The sequence below is a fragment of the Bubalus kerabau genome, chromosome 10 (genome assembly GCF_029407905.1).
Source record: "Bubalus kerabau isolate K-KA32 ecotype Philippines breed swamp buffalo chromosome 10, PCC_UOA_SB_1v2, whole genome shotgun sequence".
Lineage (NCBI taxonomy): Eukaryota > Metazoa > Chordata > Mammalia > Artiodactyla > Bovidae > Bubalus > Bubalus kerabau.
Window position 1 is genome coordinate 11269047 of NC_073633.1, and position 25078 is coordinate 11294124.

The 25078-nt window shown below is 38.7% G+C and overlaps 1 protein-coding gene across 5 annotated transcripts in view; it reads left to right on the forward strand.

Annotated features, from left to right (window-relative positions):
• POLK (DNA polymerase kappa) overlaps positions 1 to 25078 on the forward strand; it is a 79500-nt gene that overhangs the window by 21011 nt on the left and 33411 nt on the right. For all 5 annotated transcript variants that reach the window (XM_055536586.1, XM_055536587.1, XM_055536582.1 and 2 more), the window contains one exon: positions 19852 to 20016. In XM_055536586.1, coding sequence (XP_055392561.1) covers positions 19861 to 20016 — 156 coding nt within the window. In that variant the 5' untranslated portion in view covers positions 19852 to 19860. The remainder of the gene's footprint in view (positions 1 to 19851; positions 20017 to 25078) is intronic.

Sequence of the window (25078 nt, forward strand, 5' to 3'; positions counted from 1 at the left end):
TTTTCACAGCTATTTGTAAGGCCTCCTCAGACAACCATTTTGCCATTTTACATTTCTGTTTCTTAGGGATGGTCTTGATCACTGCTTCCTGTACAGTGTCACGAACCTTCATCCATAGTTCTTTAGGCACTCTAACAAATCTAATCCTTTGAATCTATTTGTGGCCTCCACTGTATAATCATAAGGGATTTGATTTAGGTCATACTTGAATGACCTAGTGGTTTTCCCTACTTTCTTCCATATATATCTGAATTTGGCAATAAGGATTTCATGATCTGAGTGAGCCACAGTCAGCTCCCAGTCTTGGTTTTGCTGATTGTAGAGAGCTTCTCCATCTTTGGCTGCAAAGAATATAATCAGTCTTATTTCTGCATTGACCATCTGCTGATATCCATGTGTAGAGTTGTCTCTTTTGTTGTTGGAAGAGAGTGTTTGCTATGACCAGTGCATTCTCTTGGCAAAACTCTGTTAGCCTTTGCCCTGCTTCATTCTGTACTCCAAGGCCAAATTTGCCTGTTACTCCAGGTGTTTCTTGACTTCTTCCTTTTGCATTTCAGTCCCCTATAATGAAGAGGACATCTTTTTTGGGTGTTAGTTCTAGAAGGTCTTGTAGGTCTTCATAGAACCATTCAACTTCAGCTTCTTCAGCATTACTGGTTGGGGCACAGACTTGGATTACTGTGATATTGAATGGTTTGCCTTGGAAACAAACAGAGATCATTCTGTCATTTTTGAGATTGCACCCAAGAACTGCATTTTGGACTCGTGTTGACTATGAGGGCTACTCCATTTCTTCTATGGAACTCTTGCCCACAGTAGTAGATATAATGGTCATCTGAGTTAAATTCACCCATTCCAGTCCATTTTAGTTCACTGATTCCTAAAATGTTGATGTTCACTCTTCCCATCTCCTGTGAGACTACTTCTAATTTACCCTGTTTCACAGACCTAACATTCAGTTTCCTATGCAATATTGTTCTTAACTTCTATCACCAGTCACATCCACAACTGGACGTTGTTTTTGCTTTGGCTCCATGGGGTGCATAGGGTGGTCAAAAAAAAACAGTAATAATAGTTACTATACAGCTGTTTTAAAGCACTACTGCTCAAAATGTGGCCTGTGGACCAGTACTAATCATTAACAAGATAATTACTGAATTTGAGAGTAAGGTCTTTCTCTCTCTCTCTCTCTCTCTCTCTATATATATATATATATATATACACACACACACACATATATATACACACATGACCAGTCATATATATATATGTATGTATTAAAGTGCAGTGAAAGTCACTCAGTGTGTCCGACTCTTGGCGACCCCATGGATTATACAATCGATGGAATTCTCCAGGCCTGAATACTGGAGTGGGTAGCCATTCCCTCCTCTAGGGGATCTTCCCAACCCAGGGATCGAACCCACATCTCCTGCATTGCGGGCAGATTCTTTACCAGCTGAACCACAAAGAAAGCCCACGAATACTGAAGTGGGTGGCCTAGCTCTTCTCCAGCAGATCTTCTCAACCCAGGAATCAAACTGGGGTCTCCTGTGTTGTAGGCAGATTCCTTACGAAAACTGAGTTATCAGGGAAGCTCTACGTATTTAAAAGCTATATATATTCACTATCTCCAAGTTTCTGTGCATCAAGAATCTTGGCTGGGCTTAACTGAGCACCTTTGGCTTGTGAGGTTGAAGTCAAACTCTTGTCCAGGACTGCAGTCTTGTCTGAAGACTTGATGGAGAAGGATCAAGTTCTACATTCACACACATGGAGCTCCTCTCAGGACTGCCTCACATGGCAGCTGGCTTCCCTAGAGTGAGTAATCCAAATGATAATGAGAGCATTAGAGATGGAAGTCACTTTCTTTTATAACCCATTTTTGGATATAACATTTTATCACTTCTGCTTCTGCTATATATTTTTTGTAAGAAGAGAGTCACTTTATTATACAGTATGGTATTTGTTTGTTGTTCCTTTTTCTTAGTTTTCCTAGCATCTATGATGTGATGGCACCCCACTCCAGTACTCTTGCCTGGAAAATCCCATGGACGGAGGAGCCTGGTGGGCTGCAGTCCATGGGGTCGCTAAGAGTCGGACACGGCTGAGCAACTTCACTTTCACTTTTCACTTTCATGCATTGGAGAAGGAAATGGCAATCCACTCCAGTGTTCTTGCCTGGAGAATCCCAGGGACAGGGGAGCCTGGTGGGCTACCGTCTATGGAGTCGCACAGAGTCGGACACAACTGAAGCGACTTAGCAGCAGCAGCATGATGTATTATTAAAGTTTATTTTAGTAGTATTAGGAAATGCATATTTCATTTGTAAATGAAATTTTGTTTCTTATTGTACTTGGCAGTATAAAAATAAGTGCTTCACATGCTGGAAACTACTGCCAAATTTGATCAATTTTCATAATTCAATACTATGTACAGATTTAATAACAGGGTTAGTTCCAGTAGTCATGTATGGATGTGAGAGTTGGACTGTGGTGTTGGAGAAGACTCTTGAGAGTCCCTTGGACTGCAAGGAGATCCAACCAGTCCATCCTAAAGGAGAGTGTAAACAAAATTTTCACTGTAAAAAAAACCTAGAAGACATTTTACAAAATATGCAATTCATCATCGAAATAGGAATGTATAAGCTGAACTTTGGGACTTTACCTTTGAATTGATTAGTAAATGTGTTTTGTATCAGGATATAAACCCATGGGTTTGGGTAAATTCTGGGTGTTGGTGATGGACAGGGAGGCCTGTCATGCTGCGGTTCATGGGGTTGCAAAGAGTCGGACACGACTGAGCGATGGAACTGAACTGAACTGAGTTAACCATAATAGCTTACTGTTACTGGGCAAGTGGTTTTTGGCAAAAATATTATCTTAGTAGGTTTTACAAATATGCTAATGCCAACCAGTCCATTCTGAAGGAGATCAGCCCTGGGATTTCTTTGGAAGGAATGATGCTAAAGCTGAAACTCCAGTACTTTGGCCACCTCATGCAAAGAGTTGACTCATTGGAAAAGACTCTGATGCTAGGAGGGATTTGGGGCAGGAGGAGAAGGGGACGACAAAGGATGAGATGGCTGGATGGCATCACTAACTCGAAGGACGTGAGTCTGAGTGAACTCCGGGAGTTGGTGATGGACAGGGAGGCCTGGCGTGCTGCGATTCATGGGGTCGCAAAGAGTCAGACACGACTGAGTGACTGAACTGAACTGAACTGAATGCCATTATGGTTTAAAATTCTTAAACCTTGATAAATTTAAGCTGTCCCTTTAATAAAGACCAATACTTTATTTTAACCTTTTATAATTATATTTACATAGCAAGAAGCCAGATTTTAAGTCCCAAGACAGAGTTGCTATTAGTCTTAGCTTAGAGTAAAGGCGGTAACAAGCTATATGGTTCTAATCTCTGTTAAAATAAATGGATGCAGTTTTCATAGTCGGCTGGTAAGGAAGATAGAAACATTTCCAATGATTAGTAGATTGGAAATCAAAAAGAAAAATTCCATAAGGAAACCAGAGCATAGTGAAAGGTTGTTGCTGAATGACGCAAAGACGCCGTGATTCTTGGCCTCCGGAGGAGAAGAATTCCATCCGGGGCCAGAGATGAGGCTTGATCACTCAGAGCTTTTGTGTAATAAAGTTTTATTAAAGTATAAAGGCTGTGATTCATGGGGTCGCAAAGAGTCAGACACAACTGAGCGGCTGAACTGAACTGAACTGAAAGTATAAAGGAGATAGAGAAAGCTTCTGACATAGACATCAGAAGAGGGTAGAAAGAGTACCCTCTTGCTAGTGTTAGCAATGGAGTTATATACTCTCCAATGAATCCAAAGAATGTCTCGAGGTTATAAAGACCTCACCAGACCTACTCCCATAATTTACATTTTAAGATAACAGAATTAGCCAGAAGGTTTAATCCAGAGACTGTCCTCAGGCAGGATACATTATTGTTTTATAATCCTAAAGAATGTAGAGGAAGAAAAAGTTTGTTCTTTCTTCCTCCTTGAGAATTCCAGACCCCTCTCTCCTTGGGGACCCCTAGACTTCTTATCAACCTTCCTAGGAAATGACTCTCTCATTAGGATTCATTTTCCTTTTTTTAAGAAAATCATGGTGTCCTACAGAAGGAGAGACATCTTGCTTACTTGTGAAAGTTATTTAATACAAGTACATTTTTAGATTAAGGGATTAACATTATATGTTAATGTGAACATTGTAAATAGCAGATATATACATTTTTAAAATATGCATGTTCTAAACTAAAGTTCCAGAGATTCCCTTGAGGCTATTCTGCGATTTGATTCAAAACCTTACTCTGAAAAAACTTGATTTACTCTTAGAAGTATATTTAATGTGATTTTTTTTAATATTAAAAATGCATTTATGTGTCAAGCTTCATTAATACAAAGTATTTCTATATATATTCTACACATTAATGTATGTTATTTTTAAATCAGTCATGCCAAACATGACTGCATTTATACGATTAATTATTATGAGGTCAAATTCCACATTAGGTATTGATACTGAAATTTCATACATGTCTAGACTTGATTACCTTAATATTATATTCATACACTTAAGGTAAACTAAAATATAACTCCTTGGTATCTTGATTTGGAATTTAGGACCATATCAGTGGTGTAGCCTTAAAAGCCATGAAGAATATTTGCTTTCGGTCTGCTAGGTTCCACAGTATGCACGGGGTGGGTACTGTTTGTCCTTTCCAACTTCACTAAAGTTGGGTGGCATATTGTGTGTATGGAGACAGGGGACAATTTGTGTGTGATTTTTTTTTTACTTACCATGTATTTAGTACTGAAGATTTTTATTAGTTTTATATGATTTCTCAGTCAATTCCAGGCTTGTATTTATAGCCAGGCCTGTAGATTTCATCACATTTTAGAGAAGTAATAATGAAAGTGGAAGGAGAGATTCCACATTTGTGGCATATCACACCTTAATCTTCAGAAACCCAAGTTTTACAGAGCAAATTACCAAAATTTATAGACCTTACATTACCCTTGATGACACACCTTGGTTATATTTCAGAGTTTAAACTTCAGTCCATGTCTTTCTGGCTTCAAAGCACATACTATTTGCACTATGTCAAAATTCCTTTTAGAATTTAATTCTCTTCTTAAGTCTTCTGTATGTTAAAATAAACAGCATATTTAGTTCTAGTTATGGAAAACACATCTATTTCTGCTTCATTGACTATGACAAAGCCTTTGACTGTGTGGATCACAATAAACTCTGGAAAATTCTGAAAGAGATGGGAATACCAGACCACCTGACCTGCCTCTTAAGAAATTTGTATGCAGGTCAGGAAGCAACAGTTAGAACTGGACATGGAACAACAGACTGGTTCCAAATAGAGAAAAAGAGTACATCAAGGCTGTATATTGTCACCCTGCTTATTTAACTTCTATGCAGAGTACATCATGAGAAACGCTGGGCTGGAAGAAACACAAGCTGGAATCAAGATTGCCGGGAGAAATATCAATCACCTCAGATATGCAGATGACACCACCCTTATGGCAGAAAGTGAAGAGGAACTAAAAGGCCTCTTGATGAAAGTGAAAGAGAAGAGTGAAAAAGTTGGCTTGAAGCTCAACATTTAGAAAACTAAGGTCATGGCATCTGGTCCCATCACTCTGTGGGAAATAGATGGGGAAAAAGTGGAAACTGTCAGACTTTATTTTGGGGGGCTCCAAAATCACTGCAGATGGTGATTGCAGCCATGAAATTAAAAGACGCTTACTCCTTGGAAGGAAAATTATGACCAACCTAGATGGCATATTCAAAAGCAGAGATATTACTTTGCCAACAAAGGTCTGTTTAGTCAAGGCTATGGTTTTTCCAGTGGTCATGTATGGATGTGAGAGTTGGACTGTGAAGAGGGCTGAGTGCCGAAGGATCGATGCTTTTGAACTGTGGTGTTGCAGAAGACTCTTGAGAGTCCCTTGGACTGCAAGGAGATCCAACCAGTCCATCCTAAAGGAGATCAGTCCTAGGTGTTCATTGGAAGGACTGATGCTGAAGCTGAAACTCCAATACTTTGGCCACCTCATGTGAAGAGTTGACTCATTGGAAAAGACCCAGATGCTGGGAGGGATTGGGGGCAGGAGGAGAAAGGGACGACAGAGGATGAGATGGCTGGATGGCATCACCGACTCAATGGACTTGAGTTTGGGTAAACTCTGGGTGTTGGTGATGGACAGGGAGGTCTGGCTTGCTGCAATTCATGGGGTTGCAAAGCGTTGGACACGACTGAGTGACTGAACTGAACTGAACTGATGGGAAAAATAGATTTTAGTAAGTCTGAACTGCTTTTGCTTTTGTTTGTTAATAACTCTCATTGCCTTGCCTTGCCTTGCCCTAAGTCTTATGCTCAGTCACGTCCGAGTCTTTTGCGACCCCATGGACTGTAGCCTGCCAGGCTCCTCTGTCCATGGGCTTCTGCAGACAAGGATACTGGGGTGGGGTGCCATTTCCTCCTCCAAGGGATCTTCCTAACCCAGGGACTGAATCTGCATCTTCTGTATCTCCTGCATTGGGAGGCAGATTCTTTACCCCTGAGCCACCTGGGAAGCCAATAACTCTCAATAAATTTAGTTAGCATAAATTACTTGTATAACAGATGATAGTTTAATAAATTATTCTAGCTAGGTAGTTTTGTATGTATTTTTATTTTTAATTCCAGCTGCCTTTCACAAACCTTCCTTTAAAGTTATTTGAAACTTCAAAACATTCAGTATCACTAAAACCAAGTCACTATCTCCCTCCCACCATTGATAGGATATAACCCTGGAAAGAGATCATCTCATCAAGAATAATTATTTTTGCTAATTTAATATAAATTTCCAGATTCTACATTATCAACTGCTCTTCCATGTCGTATCTATCTAAATGTACTCTTTGTGACCCCATAGACTATACAGTTCGTGGAATTCTCCAGGCCAGGATACTGAAGTGGGTAGCCGTTCCCTTCTCCAGGGGCTCTTCCCAACCCAGGGATCAAACCCAGGTTTCCTGCACTGCAGGTGAATTCTTTACCAGCTGAAGCCACCAGGGCAGCCCAAGAATACTGAATTGCAGGCGGATTCTTTAGCAGCTGAGCTCCTGGGAAGTCCTCTATGTTGTATCTATCTAAATGTATTTTTATAACTGTTAGTAATAATTTAGAAATAGATCATTAATTTTAAATCCTAAGTTCTTTTTAACATGGTATAATATGAACAAAAGTCAGATAATTTTAATTCATTAGGGCACAGAGTAGGTGTGTGGATATATTTTAAATCGTTTTGGGTTAACAACTCCAAAAATCACAATTCTTGCTAATTTTCCTTTTTCCTGTGATTGGCAAATTTTCTGGATGTTTAATTTTTTATTTCTGTTTTTCAGGCATGTATAAAATGAGGACAAAGACATAATAATAATGATTTTTAGAGCCTAACTTCTTATGGAAACCATCTTTTAATTAAAATTCATCAATAGTAAACAATTGTTTTCTGATAACTGGTAGTATACAGTCTTGGAGTTGGTAACATTTCAGTATATATCAGTGTTCATTTAGGTCTTTCTAAGGAATCAGGAGAACCAAAGAAATGAAGATTATTATTAACTTTCCCTTTTCTGTAGGCTGCCTATTTATTCTTTTACTTTAGTGATAGAATATATATGAAGACATTATGACAGCCGTACAGCATTTGTAGAACGAAGATTTGAGAAAAAGTTTGAGATTTTACTTAAGATTTCACGTGGAAGGGTTACATTGTGAAAAGTATTTCAAGCTCTTGCCATAGACTGTTAGAGCTATAAGAAATCTAGAAATCAGCAACAGTGGATCAAGAAATAATATCAAGGTTAGGGCTCAGAAAAATTGGAGCAATTTGGCAGAGGAGGTAATTGAAAAGATCATTTTTCCCAGGATAGAAAAATAACATAATATCCTATATAACTCTTTCTGACTTTATTAAATATTTTCCTTACAATAATATAAGACATAGTATAGTAATAATATAATAGTTGACATTTCCCATTAGTAGTGTAATACTCCCTTATTATTCTGGCTTCTTATGCAATTCTATATTAAAATGGTAACATTTGAGATTGTAGAACTTAAAAAATGATTACCATACCAAAAACAGTGCCTTTTCCTCTATTCTAAGAACATATGTATTCAACCATTCCTTAAAATTCGTGTGCTTTACTGTATACCTCAGCTAAAACAAAGTTAGTCTGTTTGGTATCACATCTAGCTAAGGGAAATTAAAAGATGCTTACTCCTTGGAAGGAAAGTTATGACCAACCTAGATAGCATATTAAAAAGCAGAGACATAGAGACACGTGTACCCCAATCTTCATCGCAGCACTGTTTATAATAGCCAGGATATGGAAGCAACCTAGATGTCCATCAGCAGATGAATGGATAAGAAAGCTGTGGTACATATACACAATGGAGTATTACTCAGCCATTAAAAAGAACACATTTGAATCAGTTCTAATGAGGTGGATGAAACTGGAGCCTATTATACAGAGTGAAGTAAGCCAGAAAGAAAAACACCAATACAGTATACTAACGCATATCTGTGGAATTTAGAAAATTGGTAACAATAACCCTGTATACAAGACAGCAAAAGAGACACTGATGTATAGAACAGTCTTTTGGACTCTGTGGGAGAGGAATAGGGTGAGATGATTTGGGAGAATGGCATTGAAACATGTATAATATCATGTATGAAACGAGTCACCAGTGCAGGTTCGATGCACGATACTGGATGCTTGGGGCTGGTGCACTGGGACGACCCAGAGGGATGGTATGGGGAGGGAGGAGGGTTCAGGATGGGGAACACGTGTATGCCTGTGGCAGATTCATTTCGATATATGGCAGAACCAATACAATATTGTAAAGTTTAAAAATAAAATAAAATTTTAAAAAAAAGCAGAGATATTACTTTGTCAACAAAGGTCCGTCTAGTCAAGGCTATGGTTTTTCCAGTAGTCATGTATGGATGTGAGAGTTCGACTATAAAGAAAGCTGAGCACCGAAGAATTGATGTTTTTGAACTGTGGTGTTGGAGAAGACTCTTGAGAGTCCCTTGGACTGCAAGCAGATCCAACCAGTATATCCTAAAGGAGATCAGTCCTGGGTGTTCATTGGAAGGTCTGATGTTGAAGCTGAAACTCCAGTACTTTGGCCACCTGATGCAAAGAGCTGACTCATTTGAAAAGATGCTGATGGTAGAAAAGATTGAAGGCAGGAGAAGGGGACGACAGAGGATAAGATGGTTGGATGGCATCACCGACTCAATGGACATGAGTTTGGGTAAACTCTGGGAGTTGGTGATGGACAGGGAGGCCTGGCATGCTGCAGTTCATGGGGTCGCAAAGAGTCAGACAGGACTGAGTGACTGAACTGAACCGAACTAGATAAAGTAAATATTTTTGCTGACTTGGGCGACGATATCCAAGAAAGAACCTCTTAGACTTCCGCCTTCATGTGAGTGTAAACAAATTTTCATTGTAAAAAGAACCTAGAAGACATTTTACAAAATATGCAACTCATCATCGAAATAGGAGTGTATAAACTGAACTTTGGGATTTTACCTTTGAATTGATTAGTAAATGTGTTTTGTATCAGGATATATTTCATTCTGTACTAAGAAGCAGATAGTTTCGGTGAATTATTCTGTATCTGTGATTTTTATATGTCTGTAGCATTATGTGGAGTGTAGGTTTTTGAATGCCTTCTGTCTCATTCAACTTTCAATTCAGTTCAGTTGCTTAGTCATGTCTGATTCTTTGCGACCCCATGGACTGCAGAATGCCAGGTTCCCTGTCCATCACCAACTCTCGGAGCTTACTCAAACTCACATCCATTGAGTTGGTGATGCCATCCAACCATCTCATCCTCTGTCGTCCCCTTCTCCTCCCACTCTCAATCTTTCCCAGCATCGGGCTTTTCAGTGAGTTAGTTCTTTGCATCATGTGGCCAAAGTATCGGAGTCTCAGCTTTAGCACCAATCCTTCCAATGAATATTCTGGGCTGATTTTCTTTAAGATGGACTGGTTGGGTGGGTCTCCTTGTAGTCCAAGGGATTTCCAAGAGTCTTCTCCAACACCACAGTTCAAAAGCATCAGTTTTTTGGTGCTCAGCTTTCTTTATAGTCCAATTCTCACATCCATACATGACTACTGGAAAAACCATTACTTTTACTAGACAGACCTTTGTTGGCAAAGTAATGTCTCTGCTTTTTAATATGCTGTCTAGGTTGGTCATAGCTTTTCTTCCAAGGAGCAAGGGTCTTTTAATTTTATGACTGCAGTCACCATCTGCTGTGATTTTAGAGCCCCCCAGAATAAAGTCTGTTACTGTTTCCATTGTTTCCCCATCTATTTGCCATGAAGTCATGGAACCAAATGCCATGATCTTCGTTTTCTAAATGTTGAGTTTTAAACCAGCTTTTTCACTCTCCTCTTTCACTTTCACCAAGAGGCTCTTTAGTTCTTGTTCGCTTTCTGCCATAGTGTGATGTCATCTGCATATCTGAGGTTATTGATATTTCTCCCAGCAATCTTGATTCCAGCTTGTGCTTCATCCAGCCCAGCGTTTCTCATGACGTACTCTGCATGTAAGTTCAATAAGCACAGTGACTATATACAGCCTTGATGTACTCCTTTCCCTATTTGGAAACAGTCTGTTGTTCCATGTCCAGTTCTAACTATTGCTTTCTGACTTGCATACAGATTTCTCAACAGCCAGGTCTGGTGGTCTGGTATTCCCATCTCTTTCAGAATTTTCCACAGTTTATTGTGATCCACACAGTCAAAGGCTTTGGCATAGTCAATAAAGCAGCTGCTGCTGCTAAGTCATGTCAGTTGTGTCCGACTCTGTGCGACCCCATAGATGGCAGCCCACCAGGCTCACCTCCCTGGGATTCTCCAGGCAAGAATACTGGAGTGGGTTGCCATTTCCTTCTCCAATGCATGAAAGTGAAAATGAAGTCGCTCAGTAGCACCCGACTCTTCGCATCCCCATGGACTGGAGCCTACCAGGCTCCTCCGTCCATGGGATTTCCCAGGCAAGAGTACTGGAGTGTGTTGCCATTGCCTTCTCCCCAATAAAGCAGAAGTAGATGTTTTTCTGGAACTGTCTTGCTTTTTCAATGACCCAATGGATGTTGGCAATTTGATCTCTGGTTCCTCTGCTTTTTCTAAATCCAGCTTAAACATCTGGAAGTTCACAGTTTACATACTGTTGAAGCCTGGCTGGCAGAATTTTGATATTGCTTTGCTAGTGTGTGAGATGCATGCAGTTGTGCATTGGTTTGAGCATTCTTTGGCATTGTCTTTCTTTGGGATTGGAATGAAAACTGAACTTTTCCAGTCCTGTGGCCACTGCTGAGTTTTCCAAATTTGCTGGCACATTGAGTGTAGCACTTTCATAGCATCATATTTTAAGATTTGAAATAGCTCAACTGGAATTCCATCACCTCCACTAGCTTTGTAGCGATGCTTCCTAAGACCCACTTGACTTCACATTCCAGGATGTCTGATCACACCATCGTGGTTATCTGGGTCATGAAGCTCTTTTTTATATAGTTCTTCTGTGTATTCTTGCCACCTCTTCTTAATATCTTTTGCTTCTGTTAGGTCCATACCATTTCTTTCCTTTATTGTCCCATCTTTGCATGAAATGTTCCCTTGGTATTTCTAATTTTCTTGAAGAGATCTCTAGTCTTTACCATTCTATTGTTTTCCTCTATTTCTTTGCATTGATCACTGAGGACGGCTTTCTATCTCTCCTTGCTCTTCTTTGGAACTCTGCATTCAAATCTGTATATCTTTCCTTATCTCTTTTGCCTTTCACTTCTCTTCTTTCCACAGCTATTTGTAAGGCCTCCTCAGACAACCATTTTGCCTTTTTGCATTTCTTTATCTTTGGAATGGTCTTGATCACTGCCTCCTGTACAGTGTCATGAACCTCAGTCCATAGTTCTTCAGGCACTCTATCAGATCTAATCCCTTGAATCTATTTGTCACTTCTGTATAATCATAAGGGATTTGATTTAAGTCATACCTGAATGGCCTAGTGGTTTTCCCTACTTTCTTCAATATATATCTGAATTTGGCAATAAGGATTTCATGATCTGAGTGAACCACAGTCAGCTCCTGGTCTTGTTTTTGCTGACTGTAGAGAGCTTCTCCATCTTTGGCTGCAAAGAATATAATCAGTCTTATTTCTGCATTGACCATCTGGTGATGTCCATGTGTAGAGTCTTCTCTTGTGTTGTTGGAAGAGGGTGTTTGCTATGACCAGTGCATTCTCTTGGCAAAACTCTGTTAGCCTTTGCCCTGCTTCATTCTGTACTCCAAGGCCAAATTTGCCTGTTACTCCAGGTGTTTCTTGACTTCCTCCTTTTGCATTTCAGTCCCCTATAATGAAGAGGACATCTTTTTTGGGTGTTAGTTCTAGAAGGTCTTGTAGGTCTTCATAGAACCATTCTTCTTCAGCGTTACTGGTTGGGGCATAGACTTGGATTACTGTGATATTGAATGGTTTGCCTTGGAAATGAAGAGAGATCATCCTGTCATTTTTGAGATTGCATCCAAGTACTGCATTTTGGACTCTTGTTGACTATGATGGCTACTCCATTTCTTCTAAGGGATTCTTGCCCACAATAGTAGATATAATGGTCATCTGAGTTAAATTCACCCATTCCAGTGCATTTTAATTCACTGATTCCTATAATATCGATGTTCACTTTTTGCTATCTCCTGTTTGGCCACTTCCAATTTGCCTTGATTCATGGACTTTGCCTTGATTCATGGACCTAACATTCCAGGTTTCTATGCAATGTTGCTCTTTACAGCATCAGATTGCTTCCATCACCAGTCACATCTACAACTGGGTGTTGTTTTTGCTTTGGCTCTATCCCTTCATTCTTTCTGGAGTTATTTCTCCACTGACCTCCAGTAGCATATTGGGTACCTAGCAACCTGGCGAGTTCATCTTTCAGTGTCCAATCTTTTTGCCTTTTCATACTATTCATGCGGTTCTCAAGGCAAGAATACTGAAGTTGTTTACCATTCCCTTCTCCAGTGGACAACTTTTTGTCAGAACTCTCTACTGTGACCTGTCCGTCTTGGGTGGCCCGACCCAGCATGGCTCATAGTTATATCCAACTCTCTTTGGAATAAATTAAATAAGTAACTCAGGAAGTAAAAAGGCATTGGAAGAAAATACATGCATGGTTCTCTCTTAAAGAGTAGACCTTAATTCCTTAGTGAGAACTTGAGTTTGCTTGTTTTTTTTGTTTTTTTTTTTTTTTTAGCCACATTGTGTGGCTTGTGGCATCTCAGTTCCCAGAACAGGAATTGATCCCTGACCACAGTAGTTGAACGTGCCTGAGTTCTAACCACTGGACCACCAGGGAACTTTGAACTTGAGTTTTCTTTTAGCATACATCCCCTTGATTTATGAACTGTGGCATTACATTAGTTCTGTTATTTCTCTTAGTGATGCATATAAATTTTTAGATCTTGCAAATAATCCTGTCTCAAATTATTTTGAAATTTTTGTCCATCTTATTTTGCCAGGACATAAAAAAAGGTAAAGATGAAAATACAGAGATTCCTCTGTGCTTTCGTTCCCAGCATATAAAATTTGTAGTCACATGGTTTGCGTGTATGTGTTCATATATGTGTATGTAAAATAATTGGAGAGGAACATGTTAACAAATTAACACAATCTGTTATTTAAAGTCTTGGGATTTGACTTTTTCATTTTCTTGACATTTTAAAAGGTATTTTTTTATAATAAATAAAAATGAAAAAGGAAAAGTAAGTCAGACATTAATTTGAAAATTACTACATTAAAATTTGAGTAGTATTCTTAATTTATTACATTTAATTCACTCTTGTAATGGTAAAAAGAACATTTAATCACAGTCTAGAGTTTTTATGGGTGCTTAATCTGTTCAAACAAACATTTTGAATATTTGAGGAATTTAAAAATATTTGTTCTTAAGATACATAATGGTTTTTTGGGGGAGGTGAGGGGGTTATTGAGTTTGATTATCATATGTTGGAAATAAGAAGCAAGTTCCGCCTTGAAACCTACTATAGTTTAGTTTTCCCTCTTTCTCTTCTTTGCCCTCTTCCTTCTTCTCCTGTTCAGTCCTCTCTTCATCTCTCTTATTACCCTTTGTATATTTTGCCTGTTTCCTGATATATTAATTCCAGGTGACTTTGATCAATATGCTAAGCACTTGTGATATTATTTATATAGTTTTGTGTGCTTTTTTATAAGGAGTAGGAACTTTAGCACATAAAACTTACTTAGAATTCCTTCTGAAAACTTCTAATTTTCCAGTCTTACTATCACCAAAAATAGAGGTTGGCCTTGCATTTTTTAAGTGGTAACCTGAATAGTCAGTGGTAGAATTAGACTGGAAAAATTTGAATATTTTCAGAGAAAATGTACTTTTAAACCAATATGCTAAACCACAAGGACCTGGAGTTCTTTCCTTTGAGCTGTACATTTTCTGTTTGTGCTTCTGAGCTGAAGTGAAACAGACTGTATTCTATAATTTCAAACAATAAAAATGTTTGACTGTTTTCTTTCTCAAAGAAACTTTTTGTTTATAAGGCACAGTTATATCCATTCATAGGCCTTGGGACTATATATGTGACTATATGTGAATGCATAGTATCCACAGGACAAATACTTCTTTGGAAGAAAACAAACAAAATTCTGTATGATCTGTGAACATCAGCTTTTTTCAAGAATACTCACAGTGTACCCTCTTCCCTTTTAGGGTCTCTTTATCTTAAAGAGAGAAAAGTAGGACAGGTGATTTTCACAGCTTTGGATATTTGGCTTAACTTTAGTAATAATAAGTATTGATTGAGGTTTTATCATGTACCAGACATGCACTGGAGAAGAAAATGGCAAGCCACTCCAGTGTTCTTGCCTGGAGAATCGCAGGGACAGGGGAGCCTGGTGGGTTGCCATCTATGGGGTCACACAGATTTGGACACAACTGAAGTGACTTAGCAGCAGCAGCAGCAGCAGCAGACACCATACTGGTATATGACAAAAGGGAAGATCAGCATTTCTAGGCTTCCCTGGTGGCTCAGACTGAAAAGTGTCTGTCTGCAATGCAGGAGACCTGGGTTCAATCCTTGGGTTGGGAAGATCCCCTGGAGAAGGAAATGGCAGCCCACTCCAGTATTCTTGCCTGGAAAATCCCATGGACGGCGGAGGTCCGTGGGGTCGCAAAGAGTCGGACACAACTGAGCAAAGGGAAGAGACACCATACTAGGCACTTCCATTATATGCTGCCCTCACAAAGCTGTTTGAAATAATACTAAATCTCACTTCCCAGAAAAATATGGAAAATTATCATACTTTGTTATAGTATGTGATCAACTCTGTTAGGAGCTCCCCCTTTCAATTTTGGATTTTTAGCTAAAAAAAACTCAGTGAGAACTAATGGGAAGAATACAGATAACCAGTACTAATGAGAAATTTTAGAAATTTGAAAATAAGAGAAATACTAAAAACAAAAGAAGAATCACCATAATAACATAAATGATATTACCAAAAGTAGCACGTAGAGATCCAAGTATGCTAAAGCTTAGTATGTTGTTTATCTTTCTTCAATGATTTTTCTTATATTTAGATAGAATTGAAGAATATTTAATCAAAGAAATTAGATTTAACAAAGTAACTTAATTGCCCAAGGTAGAAATATAAGCTAGAATTTTTTAATATTAATGGAGCCTGGCAAGCATTCTAATATGTAAATTGTAAATAGTCTTACATTATAAGTCTCAAAAGCTTTAATAAACCAGTTTAACCATTAAATATCATAGGAAAATAAGGCTTATAAAATCAAAAGTTGTTAAGCTATAGACTTGTCCTTATGTATATATTGAAATAAGGGAAAATTAATAGTGTTTTTAAATAATTAACTTCAGAAAAGCAGTTTTTCTCCCAGTCTTTTAATGTGAAAAAGTGACCTTGCTATGTGAATAAAAGAATTAAGAAAATGATATAAACTGAGTTCAACCGTATAATAAATATTTATTGACCACCTACTCTGTGCCAAGCACTGTGTGGGGCATTTAGTATACATCAGCGGGAGAACCACGTCCACTGCCCTCATGAAACTTAACGTTTCCATAGGGGAGGCAGACAACACACATATTAAGCAAGTATGTTAGGGAATGATGAACATAGTAAGTGAACTATGCAAAACAGGAGGGCGTTTGGAAGAAGCTATGGGAGGGATAACCAGGCTACAATTTTAAATAGGGAGTCAGGGTGTGCCCTCATTAAGAAGGTGACATTTAACCCAAGACTTGAAGGAGATAAGGGAGTCTAGTCAAAGAACTGGCCAAAGAACCCTCCAGGAGAAAGGAACTGTCGGTGCAAAAGGCCTTAAGGTCAGAGCGCCTCGCAGATTTGAGAACAGCAAAGCAGTGAGAAAGCAGGGGAGAACATTAGGTATGAGGGTAGACAGGTAACAGGTAAGAGTGATACAGATTCTGTAAAGATTTGGGGTTTTATTCTAGAGTGAAATGAGGTACCATTATAATAGTTTTTAGCAGAGGAGTTATGTGACCTAACTCATGATTAGAAGAATCAGTTTGGATACTGTGTTGATAATTGACTATAGGAGGGCAAGGGCAGGAACAGAAACGATTTAAGAGGCTATTGCAATAATCCAGGAAAAAAATAATGGTGGTTCAGACTAGTGTGAAAATAGTGAGAGAAGATTACATTCCTGGTAGACTTTGAAAGTAGAGCGCACAAGATTTCCTGACAGTTTGGATGCAGAGTGTATGAGAAAGAGGAGAGTCAAGAATGATTGCAAGGTGTTTTGCATTATTGATTGGAAGGGATTAGAGTTGCCCTCAGCTGAGATGCTGCTAAGTCACTTCAGTTGTGTCTGACTCTGTGCGACCCCATAGATGGCAGCCCACCAGGCTCCCCGGTCCCTGGGATTCTCCAGGCAAGAACACTGGAGTGGGTTGCCATTTCCTTCTCCAAAGCATGAAAGTGAAAAGTGAAAGGGAAGTCGCTCAGTCGTGTCCGACTCTTCACGATCCCATGGACTGCAACCCACCAGGCTCCAACGTCCATGGGACTTTCCAGGCAAGAGTACTGGAGTGGGGTGCCTTTGCCTTCTCCATCAGCTGAGATGAGGAAGGCTGAAAATTGAGCTGGTTTGGGGGTTGGAGGCAGATTAGAAGGTCCATTTCGGACTTGTTAAATTTGAGATGTCAGGCAGGCATTTGGACTAGAGCTGTAAACTTGGAAGTCATTAGCATGTAGATGAAAGTAAATCTGTGCCCATGAAACTGGATATATGTTGCCATGGGGCATCATGTTGCAATGGGGCATCAACAAGGCAGCAAGGTAACTGAAACCTATATGCAGGTCAGGAAGCAACAGTTAGAACTGGACATGGAACAATAGACTGATTCCAAATAGAAAAAGGAGTATGTCAAGGCTCTGTATTGTTACCCTGCTTATTTAACTTATATGCAGAGTAAATCATGAGAAATGCTGGGGTGGAAGAAGCACAAGCTGGAATCAAGATTGCTGGGAGAAATATCAATAACCTCATATAAGCAGATGACACCACCCTTATGGCAAAAAGTGAAGAGGAGCTAAAAAGCCTCTTGATGAAAGTGAAAGAGGAGAGTGAAAAAGTTGGCTTAAAGCTCAACATTCAGAAAACTAAGATCATGGCATCTGGTTCCATCACTTCATGGGAAATAGATGGGGAAACAGTGGAAACAGTGTCAGACTTTATTTTTTGTGGCTCCAAAATCACTGCAGATGGTGATTGTAGCCATGAAATTAAAAGACGCTTACTCCTTGGAAGGAAAGTTATGACCAACCTAGATAGCATATTCAAAGCAGAGATATTACTTTGCCAACAAAGGTCTGTCTAGTCAAGGCTATGGTTTTTCCAGTGGTCATGTATGGATGTGAGAGTTGGACTGTGAAGAAAGCTGAGCGCCAAAGAATTGATGCTTTTCAACTGTGGTGTTGGAGAAGATTCTTGAGAGTCCCTTGGACTGCAAGGAGATCCAACCAGTCCATTCTGAAGGAGATCAGCCCTGGGATTTCTTTGGAAGGAATGATGCTAAAGCTGAAACTCCAGTACTTTGGCCACCTCATGCCAAGAGTTGACTCATTGGAAAAGACTCTGATTCTGGGAGGGATTGGGGGCAGGAGGAGAAGGGGACGACAGGATGAGATGGCTGGATGGCATCACCGACTCGATGGACGTGAGTTTGAGTGAACTCCAGGAGTTGGTGATGGACAGGAGGCCTGGTGTGCTGCGATTCATGGGGTCGCAAAGAGTCGGACACAACTGAGCGACTCAACTGAACTGATGGTGACGTTAAAATAGAAAAAAGGGAAGGGGAGAGCAAGGGGTCAATGGGGAGAGAAGAGCCTTAAGGCAGAGTAGAATAAACGAGCCTGCTGTAAATCATCCAAATGAGAAATAATGGTCATAATGTGTTGTAGATTCATGGCAGCTATTCACCTGGCAATTTATTTGTAGTATATGAAAAAAGTGAATGTGTTAGTTGCTCAGTCGTGTCCAACTCTTTGCAACCCCATGGACCATAGTCCCAGCCCAGGGATCAAACCTGAGTCTCCTGCATTGCAGGCGGATTCTTTACAGTCTGAGCCACCAGGGTAGAAGAGCCCCAAACTGGAGGCAGCTGTGATGTCATGATAGCTGCATTAGATCTGGAGTAAGAAGACTTCGAGTGAAATCCTAGATCTTTTGCTTTTTATCAAAGCCGTGGTGGGCAATTCATTTAACCTTCCTGAAATTCAGATTTCTTTCTCCCTAAATGAAAATGAGCAAAGCTATTTTCTGTGGTTGTTTTAATTGTTTTTAAAAGCTAATGTATGTGAAGGTAAATTATAAAGAGTTATATTAAGATCCTAAAGAATTATTATTTGAAATTAACCTTAGAAGTGACATGACATTGCAGAGTGTAATGATTTCCTGCAAGGGGATGGACTTTTTTTCCTATATTTTTTCACTGATTTAAGAATGGAACTCTGCAAACAGTAGTAGTAAATGCTATTGAACTTACATTTGGCAGGGCAAGTGTTATTTTGTATTTATTTCTAATACAGTACATTGTGCTGTGTAGTGATTATAGTTGCTCAGTTGTGTCTGAGCTCCTCTGTCCATGGGGATTCTCCAGGCGGGAATACTGGCGTGGGTTGCCATGCTCTCCTCCAGGGGATCTTCCCAACCCAGGGATCGAACCCAGTCCTCTCACATTGCAGGTGGATTCTTTACTGTCTGAGCCACCAGGGAAGCCCATACAGTACATTAAATAGGGGAAAAAAAAAAAAGAACTTTGGACACAAATGTTGTCACTTATCAAATCTCTGTCAGTAGGCATGTTCCATAACTCAGGTTTCTTTTCTCTTTATATTGGGGATAATAATATCTACCTTCCAGGGCTGATGTGTAAAATTCAAGTGTAAAGCACCATGCGTAGTGACTGGCACAGTGTTTGCAGGAAATGTTAATTTTATCCTTTCTTCCCTCCACGAGTATAAATCTTGGGATAATAATTTTAAAATCTGAATACTAATTATTTCTCAGTAGCCAAAAAATCTTAACTGTCATTTTTGTTTTGCTGATTTCTATGTCATTTTAAAATGACACCCCTCTCCCAAACCCTTGCCTTCCACGAATGCTTTGAAAAACATGTTTGTTTTGTATGCTTTTTCAGATAATAAAAAGAGCCATTTTACCATTAACTTTTTTTCTTTTCTTCAGGTTTACACCATGGGTAGCACAAAGGAGAAGAGTGATGGCACAAAGGAGAAGAATGACAATTACAAAGACGATCTTCTGCTTAGGATGGGACTTAATGATAATAAAGCTGGAATGGAAGGATTAGACAAAGAGAAAATCAACAAAATTATAATGGAAGCCACAAAGGTATGTTTCTTCTTCCTTTCAATATCTTTAATTTAGTAACCTTTTTACTTTTTAAAAAAAGAAAATTATTAAGTTCTAGATGACATTTTAAGTATTTAAATATATAAAATTGTTAAGCTCCAGTGCATGTAGAATAATCTCCTTTCTCTGCTAATGCTTTTGCATTCTGCTTGGTACTTAACACGCTCATAGTATGCTTGTTAAAGCAAAATAACGTGTCTCTTCTTTTTCAGCCCTTTTTTCCCACCTCAAGAGGAGAATACTACAATTGCAGGGTTTTTTGTTTTTGTTTCAGTTATATCTTGGAAATCTTTCTGTATAAGAAAGTAAAGATCTTCCCTCTTTTTTATGCCTGCATAGGTGGATATACTATGATTTATTGAACTAGCCAGAATCTTTGTTAATGATCATATAAGTCATTTCTGATCTTTTCATCTTTACACATAATACTACAGTGAATAACCTTGTATTTCATAACTTTATTACATATGTGCAAATATAACTACAGGAGAGATTCCCTCAACCAAATACAGATAGCTTGAAAGGATATATACATGTGTATTTTTCAATGAATTGTTCAATTGCCCTCCTTGGTAGTTGTATCAATTTACATTTCCACTGCCAATATATAAGAATACATTGAATCCATACCAACACAGTGTGTTACTGTACTTTTGGATTTGCCAGTCTTCAGTAATGCAAAGTAGCGTTAATTTATATTTCTCATCCAATTTCAAAATGTTTCTAAGATACCATTAAAAATACAAAGATAAGTAACATACTAGAGTAAAATATCTATTTGCAAAACACACATCTGTTAAAGGACTTACATCCAGAAAATATGAATTATTCTTACAGCTCATTAATGAGAAGACAACCCAGTCAAAAAATGTGCAACACATATAAATAGACACTTTACTAAGGAAGATATAAGAATGGCTCATGAGAAGATGTTCAACATTAGTCATTAGGAAAAAGCAAATTAAAACCACAATGAGGGACTTCCCTTGTGGTTCAGTGGTTAAGAATCCTCCTTCTACAAATGCTAACAAGTCTGAAAGGGGAAATTAACAGTAACACAATAATAGTGGGAGACTTTAATACCCCACTCACACCTATGGATAGATCAACCAAACAGAATTAGCAAGGAAACACAAAATTTAAATGATACAATGGACCAGTTAGACCTAATTGATATCTATAGGACATTTCACCCAAAACAATGAATTTCACCTTTTTCTCAAGCACACACATAAAATTCTCCAGGTTAGATCATATCCTGGGCCATAAATCTAGCCTTGGTAAATTAAAAAAAATTGAAATCATTTCAGGCATCTTTTCTGATCACAGTGCAGTAGGATTAGATGTCAACTACAGGAAAAAAAGTATTAGAAATAAAAACATATGGAGGCTAAACAACATGCTTCTAAATAACCAACAAATCACTGAAAAAATCAAAAAAGAAATCAAAATTTGCATAGAAACGAATGAAAGTGAAAACACCAACAAACCAAAACCTATGGGACTCAGTAAAAGCAGTGCTAAGGGGAAGGTTCATAGCAATACAAGCATACCTCAAGAAACAGGAGAGAAATCAAATAAATAATCTAAGTTTACACCTAAAGCAACTAGAAAAAGAAGAAATGAAGAGCCCCAGGGTTAGCAGAAGGAAAGAAATCTTAAAAATTAGGGCAGAAATAAACGCAAAAGAAACAAAAGAGACCATAGCAAAAATCAACAAAGCTAAATGCTGGTTCTTTGAGAGATAAATAAAATAAACAAACCATTAGCCAGACTCATCAAGAAAAAAACAAAGAAGAATCAAATCAACAGAATTAGAAATGAAAATGGAGAAATCACAACAGATAACACAGAAATACAAAGGATCGTAAGAGACTACCATCAGCAGCTATATGCCAATAAAATGGACAACTTGGAAGAAATGGACAAATTCTTAGAAAAGTATAACCTTCCAAAACTGAACCAGGAAGAAATAGAAAATCTTAAGAGACCCATCATAGAGAAGAGCTAACACCTATCCTAGACATTACTTTGCCCACAAAGGTCCGTCTAGTCAAGGCTATGGTTTTTCCAGTGGTCATGTATGGACGTGAAAGTTGGACTGTGAAGAAAGCTGAGCACCAAAGAATTGATGCTTTTGAACTGTGGTGTTGGAAAAGACTCTTGAGAGTCCCTTGGACTGCAAGGCGATCCAACCGGTCCATTCTAAAGGAGATCAGTCCTGGGTGTTCTTTGGAAGGAATGATGCTAAAGCTGAAACTCCAGTACTTTGGCCACCTCATGCGAAGAGTTGACTTATTGGAAAAGACTCTGATTCTGGGAGGGATTGGGGGCAGGAGGAGAAGGGGACGACAGAGGATGAGATGGCTGGATGGCATTACCAACTCAATGGACATGAGTCTGAGTGAACTCCGGGAGTTGGTGATGGACAGGGAGGCCTGGCGTGCTGCAGTTCAAGGGATCACAGAGTCGGACACGACTGAGTGAACTGAACTGACTGAACACCTATCCTACTCAAACTCTTCCAGAAAATTGCCGAGGAAGGTAAACTGCCAAACTCATTCTGTGAGGCCACCATCACCCTAATACCAAAACCAGACAAAGATGGCACAAAAACAGAAAACTACAAGCCAATATCACTGATGAACATAGATGCAAAAATCCTTAACAAAATGCTAGCAAACAGAATCCAACAACATATTTAAAAAATCATACATCATGACCAAGTAGGCTTTATCCCAGGGATGCAAGGATTCTTCAGTATTCACAAATCAATCATTGTGATACACCACATTAACAAATTGAAAGATGAAAGCCATATATTTATCTCAATGGATGAAGAGAAAGCCTTTGACAAAATTCAACATCCATTTATGATAAAAACTCTACAGAAAGCAGGCATAGAAGGAACATGTGTGGTGTGTACTTAGTCACTCAGTCGTGTCCAACTCTTGCAACACCATAGACTTTAGCCTGCCAGGCTCCATGGGATTCTCCAGGCAAGAATACTGGAGTGGGTTGCCATTTCCTTCTCTAGGGGATCTTCCTGACCCAGGAATCAAACCCAGGTCTCCTGCATTGCAGACAGACTCTACTGACTGAGCGATGAATAACTCAACATAATAAAAGCCATATATGATAAACCCACAGCAAGCATTATCCTCAAAGGTGAAAAATTGAAAGCATGCCCCCTAAAGTCAGGAATAAAACAAGGGTGCCCACTCTCACCACTACCATTCAACATTGTTTTGGAAGTTTTAGCCACAGCAGTCAGAGAAGAAAAAGAAATAAAAGGAATCCAGATTGGAAAAGAAGAAGTAAAACTCTATTTGCGGATGACATGATCCTCTACATAGAAAACCCCAAAGACACCACCAGAAAATTACTAGAGCTAATCAGTGAATATAGTAAAGTTTCAAGATATAAAATTAATACACAGAAATCCCTTGCATTCCTATACACTAACAATGAGAAAACAGAAAGAGAAATTAAGGAGTCCCACTCACCATTGCAATGAAAAGAATAAAATACTTAGGAGTAAATCTACCTAAAGAAACAAAAGACCTATATATAGAAAACTAAAACACTGATGAAAGAAATCAAAGAGGACACAAATAGATGGAAAAATACACCATGTTCATGGCTTGGAAGAATCAATATAGTGAAAATGAGTATACTACCCAAAACAATCTATAGATTTAATGAAATCCCTATCAAGCTACCAACAGTATTTTTCACAGAAGTAGAACAAATAATTACACAACTTGTATGGAAATACAAAAAACCTTGAATAGACAAAGCAATCTTGAAAAAGAAGAACAGAACTGGAGGAATCAACCTGCCTGACTTCAGACTATACTACAAAGTTACAGTCATCAAGACAGTATGGTACTGGCACAAAGAAAGAAATATAGATCAATGGAACAAAATAGAAAGCCCAGAGATAAATCCACACACCTATGTACACCTTATCTTTGATAAATGAAGAAAAAATATACAGTGGAGAAAAGACATTCTCTTTACAAGTGGTGCTGGGAAAACTGGTCAACCACCTATAAAAGAATGAAACTAGAACACTTTCTAACACCATACACAAAAATAAACTCAAAATGGATTAAAGATCTAAATGTAGGACCTATAAAACTATAAAACTCCTAGAGGAAAACATAGGCAAAACACTCTCTGACATAAATCACAGCAAGATCCTCTATGACCCACCTCCCAGAGTAATGGAAAAAGCAAAAATAAACAAATGGGACCTAACTAAACTTAAAAGCTTTTGCACGATGAAGGAAACTATAAGCAAGGTGAAAAGACAGCCTTCAGAATGGGAGAAAATAATAGCAAATGAAGCAACTGACAAAGAATTAATCTCAAAAATATACAAGCAGCTCAATATCAGAAAAATAAACAACCCAATCAAGAAAATGGGCCAAAGAACTAAACAGACATTTCTCTAAAGAAGACATACAGATGGCTAACAAACACATGAGAAGATGCTCAACATCACTCATTATCAGAGAAATGTGAACCAAAACCACAATGAGGTACCATATCACGCTGGTCAGAATGGCTGCTATCAAAAAGTCTACAAATAATAAATGCTAGAGAGGGTGTGGAGAAAACAGAATGCTCTTACATTGTTGGTGGGAATGTAAACTGGTACAGCCACTATGGAGAACAGTGTGGAGATTCCTTAAAAAACTGGAAATAGAACTGCCTTATGACCCAGCAATCCCACTGCTGGGCATATACACCAAGAAAACCAGAATTGAAAGAGACACGTGTACCCCAGTGTTCATCGCAGCACTGTTTATAATAGCCAGGATATGGAAGCAACCTAGATGTCCATGAGCAGACAAATGGATAAGAAGGTTGTGGTACATATACACAATGGAATATTACTCAGCTATTAAAAAGAACACATTTGAGGTTCTAATGAGGTGGATGAAACTGGAGCCTATTATACAGAGTGAAGTAAGTCAGAAAGAAAAACACCAATACAGTAGATTAGCACATATATATGGAATTTAGAAAGATG